General features: G+C 28.7%; 4 protein-coding genes across 4 annotated transcripts in view; 2 read left to right on the top strand and 2 right to left on the bottom strand.

Moving 5' to 3' along the window:
- The window catches only part of LOC119679702, a 28,053-nt gene extending 27,455 nt beyond the window's left edge, over positions 1 to 598 (bottom strand). The window contains exon 1 of the mRNA XM_038092197.1: positions 382 to 598. Coding sequence (XP_037948125.1) covers positions 382 to 550 — 169 coding nt within the window. The 5' untranslated portion in view covers positions 551 to 598. The remainder of the gene's footprint in view (positions 1 to 381) is intronic.
- Positions 599 to 4,743: 4,145 nt separating this feature from the next.
- LOC119674540 (sorbitol dehydrogenase-like) lies at positions 4,744 to 5,507 on the top strand. Its single transcript, XM_038085683.1, has 4 exons — positions 4,744 to 4,852; positions 4,896 to 5,065; positions 5,125 to 5,225; positions 5,303 to 5,507. Exons 1-4 carry the CDS (start codon positions 4,744 to 4,746, stop codon positions 5,505 to 5,507), a joined length of 585 nt encoding a protein of 194 aa, XP_037941611.1.
- Positions 5,508 to 8,318: 2,811 nt separating this feature from the next.
- LOC119674541 lies at positions 8,319 to 10,242 on the top strand. Its single transcript, XM_038085684.1, has 2 exons — positions 8,319 to 9,079; positions 9,144 to 10,242. Exons 1-2 carry the CDS (start codon positions 8,319 to 8,321, stop codon positions 10,240 to 10,242), a joined length of 1,860 nt encoding a protein of 619 aa, XP_037941612.1.
- A 2,507-nt stretch (positions 10,243 to 12,749) lies between these two features.
- Positions 12,750 to 14,207, bottom strand: LOC119683050 (lipase 3-like). The gene is made up of 3 exons (XM_038096651.1): positions 14,100 to 14,207; positions 13,316 to 14,038; positions 12,750 to 13,250 (listed from the first exon to the last, which is right to left on the bottom strand). The coding sequence occupies exons 1-3, from the start codon at positions 14,181 to 14,183 to the stop codon at positions 12,861 to 12,863; spliced, it is 1,197 nt and encodes a 398-aa protein (XP_037952579.1). The 5' UTR covers positions 14,184 to 14,207; the 3' UTR covers positions 12,750 to 12,860.
- Positions 14,208 to 15,142: the final 935 nt, after the last annotated feature.

Below are 15,142 nucleotides of genomic sequence, written 5' to 3' on the forward strand. Positions count from 1 at the left end.
AAAATTTAAATTGGAACATGCAAAATTCATTTAATATCCATAATACTTAAGAGTATACATTCCACATTCATAAAATTAATTATATAGATTATAAAAAATTAATTTTAGTTCAAAACAATCACTGAAGCTTTAAAATTTAATTATTTTATTTATATCATTAAAAATTTTACTTCATGACTTTTTCATAAAAAATATAAATTTAATTTGAAAGTTTTATTCATAATCACAAAAATTCATAAGAATAGTTATTTGTGATTTACTATTAAATTGTAAATTATATATATGTATATAAGTGAGTTAATAATTTAAAAAAAATATATATTATTTATTCATTGTCATCTTTATATATTAATCAAGTATAATATTGAGTGCCATAAAAACCTTTCGTGCTTCCATTTACTGCTTTCGTTGTTGGTATTTGAGTTCCAAGTCTGTTAACAATTTCTTGTGGATCATAACGCGGACATGGAGAGTAAGCAATTTTACTGCTTCGTCCCGGTATTGGACTAATACGTGCATGGCGGCCACCACTCATACGTCGTTCACTCATTTCAATTAGTTTATGAATTATATATATGAATTACATATCTTTCATATGATATTTCATTTTTGTTCTATTATAAAAATATACGAAGTAATTATTGATTTCTAGTAGTAAATAATTGCCACACTCGTATTTATTTTTATCGAATGATAAAAGATTTTATATCTTTTATTGTTAATTATCATTTTTAAATTATTTGATTAATATTAATATATATACAAAATATATTTTTATATATTTTTATATATATTTATATAAATGCAATATATAACAATATATAGAAATGGAAATTATATGTCTTCATATAAACTGCAATATTACATTGAGATTAAAAAATATTATGTGACAGTTACATTTAAATCACATGCGGACTATATTTTTGAAAAAATAAAGATCTTACTTAAAAATTATACTCTCTCATCAATAGACACTGAAAACTCACATTTTTAACAAAATGTGAATAATGAGAGTTAAGTTCCTTCCTATAATATTCTACTCGATTTACCATGGATTTACCATACTTCTAGTACCAACCTTAAACGACTGCACATTATGCATAATAAGCTGCTTATAACTATATATACAAGTTTTTCTTGATTTTACTATCATAGAAGTCTACATGATCTGCTAAAATAGAGATAGTCCAAACTAAGATGACCAAGTAATCCAAAAATTTGAGGCAAGGTATTTAGTTTCATATTCCATATATTTAAGAGAAATTTTAACCGAATGATTATACAGTTTTCAAATCTTGAAATAAATTAAAACTATATATAGTATTTTTGACTCTACCATGATATAAGCTAAAAAGGTCTAAATACCCGAACCTGCTATTCTTTTATATTAAATCACTCTAAAAATCATATGTTTTTTACTTTAAATAAATAAATAATGCAACAGTTACTGTTGTTGGCAGAATATAAAGTTTAATCAATTTCAATATATTTTTAAGGATTTTTCATATATAGCATAGTTTGCATTTTGTGAAAGTTCTTAGATATATGTGAATAATAGAAAGAAAGTTAAAGAATAATAAGGTATATTACGCATAAGTGGCAGATAAATGTAAAGTCTGTCAAAAAAGTTCTTGACGTGTAGATCAAAATTTTTTTAATTAATTAAAATATAATTCAAAGCATAATAACTTCCTTATATTGAAACAGATATCTTACCATACATCTTTATACGTCTTAAATGGAAGTCAATAAGATATCTTCTATGCTCGTATTGGTTGATAAATAAATGCATTAATGATGGTTGCCAACATTTTTTAAAGATTTTGCAATCTAGAAATTAATTTTATAATATATTTTATAAATTTCTGCAATTTTAATATATATAACTCAACACCTAGTTAATAATGATCATTTGAAATTGATTATGAATGGTTTGTAAAATATCACTGCATGCCTTTATGAGTTTTATCATATAATTTTAAAAGTTTTTGAGATTTTAAATTTTGAATTTGGGAATAGTTAGCAGTACGAGAATTTAATTGAATTTATAAGTCATAAGTTATATTTAGGGTAAGTCTATTTAATTTGTTTGAATTTTACAAAAAAGATTATAACTTATTTTATATATTATTACTTTTAATCTTTTCTAAAAGAGTGTCCTAACAATCCTCAAGTCCACTTCTGGATTCTCAGGAAGATATGCTGATTTAAGGTCCATCATCAACTAAAAGACAAATAAATGATATGATTTCTTAGTCTAGTTAAAGCCTAGTGTGCGTAATAGCATTAACTCAAGAACAAGAAGAAGAAGAAGAAAAGAGTGCCGTATTGTTGCAAGTAAATGATTATGAGTTTTTAGATATAATTAATCATTAAGATACTATTTTAATCTTAAGAAACAGTGCCACACAGTATTTGGTGCCTAATAACTTAATTACTTAATTAATTACTAACTTAACTCCAATATGTTTACTCTTCTTTTTATTCTCGTTTATGAATGAAGCAATTAAACTCCAATATGTTTAATCTTCTTTTTATTCTCGTTTATGAATGAAGCAATTATTTTTGGCCTATTTACACAAATTTCACTTTAATGGATATTTTATTTTTTTATTTTTATTTTAATCAAGAAAATACAGTATGAAAATATGAGTACTATTGTAGATGCAATCACGGATCATTAAGTAAATGCTTTGATGAATAACTCTTAGGTTTATAAACAATTCTTTATAATGATCCAAACACCCAAAAGTTTTTATACTATGATAGTACATAATAATATATATTATATTATAATATATATTATTATATTATAATATATATTATTGTATTATAATATATATTATTATATTATAATATATATTATTTCTATAATGTAGGAATTTCTAAACAATAATAATAAAAGTCAATATTTGTCAAAAAATAATATTGAAATCATTTTTCACATTATTAATTTAAAGCACTTAACTTGTAAATTGAAGCTATTAACTATAAAATATTATGTATTTGATATTTCGTTATAAAAATTTATATTCAAATTTATTGCAACTATAATTATTTAAACATTAAATAAATACTGATCCTTTACCGAATCCAGTATCAGTTTCTAAGCGTAGCACCAGTTTTCTAATAAAGCTATTTATATCAACAAAAATTATAATTTTTTTTCACCTCTTTTCTGCTCATAAGAACATAAGATATTTGTAAGTGTCACGGCTGAAGGATGCGCGTGGCTACAACGTGAACGTAAGAATCACAAGGACATTTATAAACATTTCAGATAAACGTCTATAGAACTACACAAAGTTTTTGCCAAATATTTTTTATAAAACATACCACACATTTTAAGAATATATCTTAAAATTTTTTTTTATTTTTTAAATGAAACATCACACAAAGCAAACACTATATCCAATATTTTACACAAAGCTTGGATAAAACAATATATTAAAAATTTTTTTTTTTCCGGAAATTAAATTAATCGAAACTGCTTTAAAATAATCTTTTTTTTTGGCTTTTTTTAATTTTTTTTTTACACCACGCTTTTTATACTCAACTAAATTAACCGTTCGCACAAATTCTACCTTCGGAGTCCTGCCAACGACTGAAGTTCGCAAACCAGATTTTACACATCGTGTCGGATATTAAATGCGCCTAAAAAAAGCAAAAGCAGTAAATTTACAAATCAAAACAAAACAGAAAATTATTTTCCCATGTGCCTGCCCTACAATAGCCGCATACTAAAGCTCACGTTAAGCTTACAATCGAAAGCTTATCAAAAAGTTACTCATACGCCATGGACCTTTTTATTGTTTAATACAATTCGATTGCAGTGCACACACTGAAGCGCCTACAATGTAAACAAAATTCCATTCAATAATTTTGATCCTTAAGCGCACACGTGCACAGAAGCTTTGTCCTTATTATGTATTATATATAAGTATATATATATAATATATAATATTTATATAGATTTATTACAAATTGTTTGAGCTTTTGTTTGTTTACATTTTGTAAACTAATTTTAACGGTAACTTTTTTAGCATAACTTAAAAATTAATAAAAATTTATATATATTCTGTAAAAGAGTTTTTATATAATACATATATATGTACATCTATTACTATCTCAAACGTGCCTTTCGTTCAGTACATCGCCGAGTTGAACTTTTGTAATCCATCCAATTTTTTTTACAATTCAAATGATTTACTCCATGTTTATGCCTTCAACGATTCGTTTAAATCACATATATTTACGAACTAAAAACACATCATATTCTCAGTACTAAACTATGTTTCCAGTATTAAGTCGCTGAGTTCAACTTTTGTAATCCATCCAATTTCTTTTACAATTTAAATTTAATTTCTTGGTCCCTGCCCTCATTTTTCATTCTCCTTAATTTATTCTCTTATGTAGATGTACTATTAGCAATGGTATTAGCAAACAGATGTACACTTTTACACAAATGCCCGAATAGGTCCATTTATATTAAAAAAGCCCACAGTAACGGGACATGAGTCGTTTGGTATAATTGTGGATATTGGTGATAGACCTGTAATAGATTTTTTCTGAAGTGGGAGCAATGCACACAGGGCAGAGATAACATATGTCCAAAATTTCAATTATGTTTATTACCACATATTGATGGTGTATTAAGACGTTTCCATGAGCATTCAGCTGACTTCTGCTTTAAAATTCCCGATCATTTAACAATGAAGATGGGGAGCTCAAGTGGAACCATTTATGGTAGCAACTGCAGCGATACGTCGTGCAAAAATTGAGATTGGAACTGAAGCATTAATACTTGGTTGTGAACTCATTAGATTGGCCACGTTAGCAGCGTTAAGACCACGTTAGTAGTGGTGTGACAAATATATGTATTGCCGATGCCACAGAAAAACGTTTGGAATTAGCTAGAAATATGGGTGCTAATCATACATTACTTACTACAGATAAGGATGAACCTTCGAAGTTAGTAAAAAATATTATTATAAAAATGGGCAATATGCCAAATAGAACATTTGATTGCCATAGTAGTGAAGCAACCACTTGCTTAGGTATTAAAGTAAGTTTAAGTCAATATGTGGATTTTCAAGTCTACTTAAATTTTTAAATTATTTTGAGGCAACTAGATCGGGTGGTGTTCTTACTCTTATCGGCTTAGCGCAGAATGAAATGAAACTACCAATAATGGAAGCTTTATCACGTGAAGTTGATATTCGTGGGTTATTTATATATGCCAACGTGTATAGTTTTTAATAAATTATTTTAACTATAACATACATATAATTAAGTATTATAGATATCCACTTGCATTAGTTCTGATGGCATCAGGTAACGTCAACTTAAAACCATTAATAACATATCATTTTGATTTAGAAGAAACAGAAAAAGCTTTCAAAACTGTTGAATGTCGAATAGAAAATCCAATAAAGGTCATGATTCAAATACAACCTAGAGACACAAACAACAAGGAACCATTTAAATCGAATGGAGACTGTGTTTAGAGTTATCGTAACATTTACACTACTTGCACTATCAGTTAATAAACTTTGTAATCCCAATGCTTGGGTTAATAATATGATTAATAATAATCTTATCATAGTGAAATACATCATATTGAGTTAGTTATTGTAAAATAAAACTGTAATGTATTCGAAATTATTTGTTGAAAATAATAGCAACATATTTTAAAATAATATATATACATTTTAATATTTTTAGTATATTTTAGTATGAGTATTTTTATTAATATATTCTACTTCAAAAAATTCTTAATTAATATACTACTAAAGAAATATTTTTTATATCATACCTATATTATGCGGTTTTTGCCTGAAACACTAACATATTTTATAGAAACATACGTATGTAAACATATGGTGTATGGAAATTGTTCCTATTGATTCTGTTTTAAGTCAAAGTAGTGAATGTGCCAAGACAATTATATTTGTCGATTTTGACAGCGACTGGTTTGCTTTCTGATATTGTTTTGAGTTCCTCCTTATTAACAGTGTTCGCTACCGATTAATATGGTTATTATTAGTATCGATTACTCTACAGATGCTGCATTCATAAGTTAGAACCGATTCAACGCAGAAATTATATATAAGAACCTTTTTTTATATATCTATTATTTCTATATAACAAGATAATCTATATCTTGTTTATTTTATATAACGTGTGTCGTGCTTTTTGAATTTTGACTTCTATATTTTGACTTCATCCATTGTATATGTTTTTCTATCTCGTAACAATATTAGATACATTGCTGTTATCTACATGCAGGCCTAAATCATCGCAAAGACTTATCTAAGAAATGCTTCCATATGTTCCATATGAACATGTAAAGATAATATATTTTATTGTTGAGGAACTATAGGTATTTATAATCTATTATTACTTTTTTTTTGGATTATTTCAAATTCTAAAATCTAAAACTTCCAAAATTACATGAAAGAAATGCTTTCATATGGTACATGTAAAGATAATATATTTTATTGTTGAGGAACTATAGGTATATATAATACATTATTACTTTTGGGATTATTACAAATTATTACAAATTTTAAAATCTAAAACTTTCAAAATCGGAAACTTTCAAAATTAACGAACTGCTTAACATTTTCTTAAAAATGTTTTATATTTTTATATATTATATAGTATAATATAGTATTTCTTGTGAGAGAGGAGGAGAACCGGTACGAAGAAAATGTGTTGAAACAATTAAGTTTATCCCGATCTACTACCATATGCGTCAGCTTACCTTTTAGACTAATACGTTTTACATAACGAAGGAGATCCTAAAATATGGCACATATTGTCTGCGTAGTCTAAGTCATGCAGAAGTTTAAACAGATTTTTTTAAATTTAAAGTTTGAAACACTCATTTTTTTGTCGTTTTCAATACTTAATATTCAATATTTAATAATTTTTTGTGATATTATCGTAGAAAGAGAAGAGATAACACATAGCAGGAATAATATGAATACGTTAAATAGTATGAAATCATTTCAAGTCTCTGTTTTATGGAAGTACCTAGTTCTATAAGTAAAGTATAAAAGATATCACCCCGCAGAAATATCAAGTGATGTGAATTACTAGATATCAAATACTATTAAGAAAAATAGATTGGACAACATACAAAGAAGCTAGAAGGTCTAACAGCACCTTAAATAGCATCCACTAAGGTATGCTTCAAGATTCTTTATTTATTTTCGTCAAGTCGATATCAACTCTTGATAGCAATATCTAGTACTATTGAAAAAGATATTAAAGGTCATTTCACATTTCCCTGTCATTATCTTTATCTAGTATTGTTAATAATAATAGAGAGGAGAACACACTGCAAGGAACATAAAATAATATGATATGATTGTAAAACTATGTTGGCTGTGTTTTTGTTTTATTTTTTTGAGACTAGAGAGACTGAGAAAAGTCTATTTACTTTTTCAATATTTTACCTAAATCATTTTATAGTTACTTTGCTTATTAAAGCAAATACGGAGAACGAAGTCCGGGACGGAATGTCCACTTTTAATTTTTATTGCAAAATATTTTTTTAAAACTCTAATGAGGAAATATTGCCTACATATGTAATTAAATATAATTAAAAAATGAAAGTTTAAAAACCGTTGATTAATTATGGCTAATTTTGGTTTAAGGTCGAAAAGTGTTATAAATTTCCATTTTATAGATAATATCTTGTTGAACTGTACTTATAATGAATTATTTCCGCATGTCGTTGACATAGGAATTGTCCTGTTCAAGATTTAAAATATTACTTCCTCGTTGCATGCGCTATTAACACTTTTGTTTTTTAATAGAAAGTCTCTTTACTGGCCTCTTTATTGTATATACTGTATACGTACGAGTAGACCACTGTGTATAAATGTGGATACTTTTATGGAATGAAATTCAAACATTTGGCAATATGTATATAAAGAATAATTTATTTATTTGTAGTAATACATATTTGCTTAAGAATTGAAATGAAATCCCATTATTTATTGCCTAATTCAAATGATGAGAACATACACATTTGCACAGAAAATCAATCAAGACCTAGCAATTCTTGAGGGATTTCATTGTTAGCACACCATTTGACTCAGGCGGTTTGTTGCTGACACCTATTAAACTCTGCATTGACACTTTAAAAACAGAAAATAATTATGTTTATTTTTGATATCAGCCGTACTTATTGATTGTTAGTTGGATTTTGTTCGCAGTTATGAATTCGGACAATAATAAGTTTTCAACTTTTCTGCAAAAATCAGTTTGAAAGTAAATGTAAATCGCTGCAGTTGTTTCTTGTGAATATGTCGAATTTGTTTTGGATATTGTTTCTAACTCTAAAAGTGTCCAGTGCATTGAATCAAACAGAGAATAAGATTATGACGAAGGAGATCGAAAGTTTCATGTCTCATCCATTGAGTAATATAGCATATATTAATATAATACTGAGATCTGATGTTATTGATGATAATGTGACAATGTATGTGCATTGGTTTTTTGAACATTTTGGAGTACCAAAACTTGTAAGTACTTACACTAAAGCTTCTCTCAAAAGAGAATCAACTTTGGGGGATACCAAGTTAGATGCTGAACGCGAAAGTTTTATAATACACACTAATATAGATCTTCTAAAGCCATTAGTTGAAAAGTACGTACAACGCGCAGATATAGTCATTTTCATACTTTCTGATGACTGGGACATGGATAATTTACATAAAAACTTATATCACATATGGACAACGTATAACATTTTTAAAACTTACATTCTTTCAATGAATGGCATGTTTTTCTTCAATCCATTTGAGTATAATAATGCAGTTAATAGATATGGCAAAGTTATTCAATACTCTAAAGAAAGAAGATTAGATCTTAACTTGCTTAAAGACCTGCAGGGATATCCACTAAGAATTCAAATATTCAAATCAGTTTATGCACGTCCAGTGTTGAATAAACAGACGAGAAAAATTATAGGTGTTGATGGTGTTGATGGAAGAGTTGCTGATCTTTTACAAAAAAGGTTGAACTTTACTATGAAACTCCAAGAACCGGATCCTAATTACTTCGGGTGAGCAATAGAAATAACACAAATAAAAATACTTTCTTTATTATTGATATAAAATATTTTATAGTGAAAGACAGCTAGATGGTACATATAATGGCGCAATTGGTTCAATTATAAAAAAAGAAATCGACTTATGCTTAACTGGATTTTTTATAAAGGACTACATGGTACCAGAATTAGATTTTACAGTTGCTGTTTATGATGACATGTTGTGCATATATGTTCCTAAAGCGAAGCCCATACCTTCATCAATTCTACCACTATTCTCAGTTCGAAGTGATTTATGGATTGGTTTCATCCTGACTGCTTTTATATGTGCATTTATTTGGGCTATAATGCGACGAATTAATCTGTGGCTCAATATTACCAGTAGGACGGATATAAGTATGAGATCAGCTTTTAAATTTCAATTTTTGCGTATTTTAATCGATACTTGGGTTGTGTGGGTGCGTGTTAATATACTAAGATATCCGCCATTTAACTCAGAACGAATTTATATTGCTTCGTTGTGTCTGGTAAGTGTTATTTTTGGTGCGATTTTTGAGTCAAGCTTAGCAACTGTTTACATTCATCCAATTTATTATAAGGACATAAAAACTCTGCGAGAACTTGATCAAAGTGGATTGAAAGTTATTTATAAGTATTCATCTTTTGCTGATGATTTATTTTTTAGCGAAACTTCTCCATTATTTGCAAATTTAAATAGAAAATTAACTCATCTCAGTAATTTGAATGCAGATGTTACTTTAGATATTGCGCAAAACGGTGGAAAGTCTGGCGTCACTAGATACACTTCCTTAATGTTGGAATCTTTACATTTTGTCATATCAAAACAAATTTGGATAGTACCAGAATGCCCAAAATATTACACTATATCATATGTCATGCCACAGGATTCACCTTGGGAAGAAGGTGTTAATGATTTACTTTTACGATTTCAAAGTTCGGGACTGATAAATAAGTGGATACAGGACATGAAAACTGAAGTTAACATCAAAGTTATGAAAATGAATCAATTTCAGTCAGGCAATGTTTTTAAAGTTTTAACGATAAAGGATTTGCAGCTATCATTTTATGTTGTATTGGTGGGAAATCTTTTAAGTGGCGTATCTTTTTTAGTTGAAAAATTTGTACTGCCTCGATATAGGTCTAGAAATAAAAACTAAAATCTTCACATTTTTTTTTAAATGTAGTTATTGTTACTAAAATAGTTGGTAAATTGAAATAAAATATACAAAATGCATATATTTCATATTGTTGTTATGTATAATAATTTTTATCTATGAAAATTTTAAATAAAATGCTTCTATTTAAATAAAATTATAATTTATTGAATTTTATTATACTAGAATAAAGATAATTTGCATATTACAATTGGATGAATCAAATACTCCTGAGCGGAATGCCAATCAGTTAACTGTAGTCACGGTTGCATTGAATCCACTTTTTAATATTCTTTATTCCTCGCAAAAACGTATCATCACCTCCAATTGACAAATAAAGAAAAGGTAGTTTATAAATGTTTTGCATTTACTATTACTCTACCTTCTCTCAACAAATGAATGAATACTAAACATTTCTTTCAGAAAAATCTAAAATGAACAAAACACCAAAATTTGAAGTCCTAGAATCTGATAATAAAAAGCAATATTTACCCGTAGATACTTGAATCAGATAAAGGTTTAAATAAAATAATTGATTGTATCAGAGTTATCTAGTTTGGTGGTAGGGTCTCATGTAGGATCAAATATTTACTTAAAAACACAGATGTATGAGCATGAGTATACCGTCATAAACCTCTCTCCGGTCAGAGTCTCAGTTTTTGGCAAACAGGGATAGTTGAGGTTGATATTTGTACAGAAAGACTAGATGGGTGCACCTTTTGCTTCAATCCATAAATTAGCAGTAATCAAGACTATAAAAATGGAACCAAAAGGCACACAATTAATTACTTTTGAAATATACAAGTAATAGTAAAACGAAATAAGAGATTATCTATAGTTGAATTATCACATTAAGTAAGGGTCTGAAGACCCCCAAATATGAATCGAATAAGTTCATTTACACGTATTTTTATCCATTATTAACTTATTACAACTTTGGAATAGAACAAAAAGTATTTGTTAATTTTCAGAAATCATCTGAAAGCCGGAAATGATCGAAGTAATTTTCTAGCTATAGGCCTCTTATACATGCAATCAGATTGAGTCCGTAATATTGTGTTCGTTGCATTGAGATAATCGCGAAATTAAAAAATCATTTCAGCATAGAAAGATATGAGTTAAAAAATAAAGTGAAATATTGAAGATAGTGAAAAGGCAAAGCCTGGAATATTTCATACCTTTGAGCACAAAGAAAAATACGGTATATTTAAGTTGACCATGGTACATGACTTTAAAACAAACGGCAGTGGTTCAATAAAAATAGAACTTTACTATCGACAACACAGAACTTCGCTATGAAGCCAATGCTCCAGCTAATAAGATACTCAAAAGGCAAAAAAGAATTTGTATAGATTATTCAAAATAATAAAATTAATACTTGTTTTTTCATTTCAAATGTATATAAGAAACATAACCTATTCGGACATTTTTATTATCAATTTATATTATGCAGCTTACCTTAACTACTACAGAAAGTATCAGACGTATTCTACTATCCAGAACCAATTTCTTAAATTAAAATAAAGCTCCCTCAAATTATTATATATGTCCCTCAAGTAAGATAAGAAATTAAGTAAGATAAGAAATTTGCAACTAACATCCACAAAATCTTCAGCTCCTCTCTATATTTTCTAATTTTAGAAAACAACTTTTGTATCATTGTCATCGTCTTGATTAATATTTTGACATTCTCCTCACTAAGAGGAGAATGTGGTTAAATAGAAAATGGCAACGATATGTTAAAATCTGCTCTTAGAATCTTTTTGGTGTAAACATAAACAAGACTTGCAGAGTAAATCTGTGTTGAAATCAATTAAGCGTCGTATTCCAACCAATGCTATTCCAATACAGACCTTCTAACTCTGCGAGAAGCACTGCAACTCGTTCGACCAGCTGTCATCGCTTATCTTATAAACACGATTATCATATGAAATATAAAAAAGCTATTATTTTAGCAAATTTACTTGTATGTCAAACATATGGATATCCAAATATCACAGTGATGAGTACAGCAGCAGTTCTTATAATTTACTAAATCTGAAGATCCTAACATTCGTAACTTGAATGCATCAACAACTATCACAGTGGATAGCAAACGAAAACTACTGCATTGATATAATATCTTCGAAACTTTGAACGCATTGAAATTATCAAAAACGAAAGAACTTCTTTTGTCGAACCAAAAAATATGCTCCAGATTGAGCCTCGTAGTAATGCTGAGTTTCTATCCCCATTCTATTCATCTTCAAAATCCTCCTTCATACATTCATTCAACACTCACTTTACTATGTTAAATTTGTAGCAACCATTTCCTTCTTTTTCCCTTTAATAAAGTCTCGAAATTTTATATTATCTTTCTGATTGTCACATCGTGGTTATAAACAAAATAGTACTCGTATAATGACATGAACTATGCAAAAACTGTCCAAAGTTCAAAACACTTTAAATAAATAAAGTAAAAAAATCAAAATAAAAATTTTGATTTTATAAAATTGACGTTGAGAAGAGAATAATGTTACTTATGAAAACTTTATTGATTTGACCGATTTTAGATACATTTTTACAAAATCGCTTCAGGTTTTATGAAAAACTGATAAACACAGATTTTTTGGCTATTATTTTTAAGATTCATATGCATTAATTCGTTCTATAACATCATCGTAAATAGTTTCCTTAACATCTATAGCCCAAAGGTAATCAAGATGATTCCAGTCTTCGTATTTAACGTGATGTAAATCAACATTTCTTCCCAACTCATCGGCCAATTGTTCTACATCAACAACGGCAGCAAAGTAATCATTGTCACTGTAGTAGAACTGAAGTGGAGTTAATGGACGGATATTCTCAATAAAGTAATCTGGTGGATTCTTTTGTTTGTAATAACTCTTGTTTAATGTTTTGCCGTGATCATATTGTCGATAATGACCAGAATTAAATTCTTGAAGATAATGAAGTAATTGCTTAGTAGATGAACCAGCTGGATGCGTTTGGCATATTTCAGGCATTAAAGTCTATAAATATAATAAGCAAAAAATTATTTATAATTCCACAGATATTATCACTAACTAAAACTTACTGAGTTGAGATGTGAAGAGTCCCATCCACCCATTAAGAATAAAATGTTTTCGCACATAGGTTGGAAAATTGCTTTATCTTTGCAAGCCTGACTTCCGAGCAATGATAATAGTTTATTGCTAGGCATAAATTCGCTACTACCGATCAACTCACTTAAAAGTGTTGGTTGTCCCAAAAGTGGTGCAGCAATGATAGCAAAAGGAGATGTCATATGAGTCATATAACCGACAGGAGCCAACATATGAGCTGTTTTGATTTTACTGTTGTATCGTGGCAATTGTGAAAGCATGACCATAAAAGCAGTGGTGCCTTGGGAGTGTCCAACATAATGCAATTCACGTTCATCGGTTATAAAGAGTACGTAGTCTAACATAGTTGGTATATCATGCAGACCAATTTCGTGCCAACTGAAGTCCCAGAATGGTGGCAACCATGACGATTTGGTGGTATGATCTTTAGAATATGTGTTGCCACGTGCATTACCCATCCAAACATCAAAACCTTCGTCCGCCAATAAAAACGCTAATGCATTTTCTGGCCCATTTAAAATCCAACAATCGGAACTACTTAAAAGACCATGTTGAAGGAAAACCACGCCTCTGGGTTTGTTTTTGTTGTTTAACTTTGGAGAGTAAGGTATGCGAAACAGTGTTAAAATATAACCGTCACCGGTTTGTACTTCATGCGTTTCTGAAGGATAGCCATAAGCTTGCACTCTATCGGACTACAGAAAATACAATTGAATCAGTTATATTGCATATTGCATCGAAAATTCTATTACTTACGGTAGTCAGAAATTTACGCGCCTCTGGTAAGGGCGTTCCCGACACTGCAACTATAACTACAGCTGCCAACAAGTATTTTAACATTTTTATTAGGCAAATAATTTGCACAGTACTAAAAAAGATATTCGCTGAGAAAGTCTTTTATAGGTTTATATTTCTTATCACATTGATTTTAAATATCGATAACGTCACTCAAACGATTGAACTCCTTGCGCTTATCAATGAATATTAATTTGGATTTCTTTATTGGCATAAGCAATATAACATCAATTATCAGTCTATTATCACTGAGGGGGGTTGAATTGACTGGGAATTATAAATTAACCAAAAGTATATTTTATATTTGTTTCTCAAAACAACTGCTAATGAACAACTAAAGTATCATAATTGCAAATTGATAAAGCTTTCTACGAGCGACCACTTAGCTTAGACTTTATCTTGCTTGTTCTTCATAATTTATTGGATACAGTTAATCAATGAACTGATAGACCACGCTTTTTGCTTTACTAACTTTTCCAATTACGTTATTTGCTTCTTATTTTTAGTAACGCCATAATTTACTGAACGTTTTCCGTTCCAGTAGAGACTAAATCAGTTAACAGTTTGGAATTCGTTAGTAGAACAGCTGCACTATTTTTAGAAAATACTCGGAACACGAAAAGTGATAAACAAATAGTTTGGCAGCGATTTAAATCAAAATAATACTGATATCTTATAATGGAGAGTATGACTTTCTATTTTGTGAGCTATATATTAGTATTTACATCGCTTTGTAATTAAAAACAAGAAATATCTCCAAGACCACTGATGATGGGTGTTTGGCAATAATCGAACAAGCTGTATAGGCAGCCAAAAACTCAATTAATTAAAATAATATTAAAAAGAATTTTTGTTGTTGTAGTTCACTACTGTTCCAAAAACCTCTTTATATAAAAGATTTAATGAAAGCTAACATTCAACTCTTATTTATCACAAAAAATACCATTTTAAGAATTTGTGTAGTTGCTGTTTTTATATAAGAAGGTAAGGGGCTAGTGTTAATA

The sequence above is a fragment of the Teleopsis dalmanni genome, chromosome 2, assembly GCF_002237135.1.
Source record: "Teleopsis dalmanni isolate 2A chromosome 2, ASM223713v2, whole genome shotgun sequence".
Taxonomy (NCBI): domain Eukaryota; kingdom Metazoa; phylum Arthropoda; class Insecta; order Diptera; family Diopsidae; genus Teleopsis; species Teleopsis dalmanni.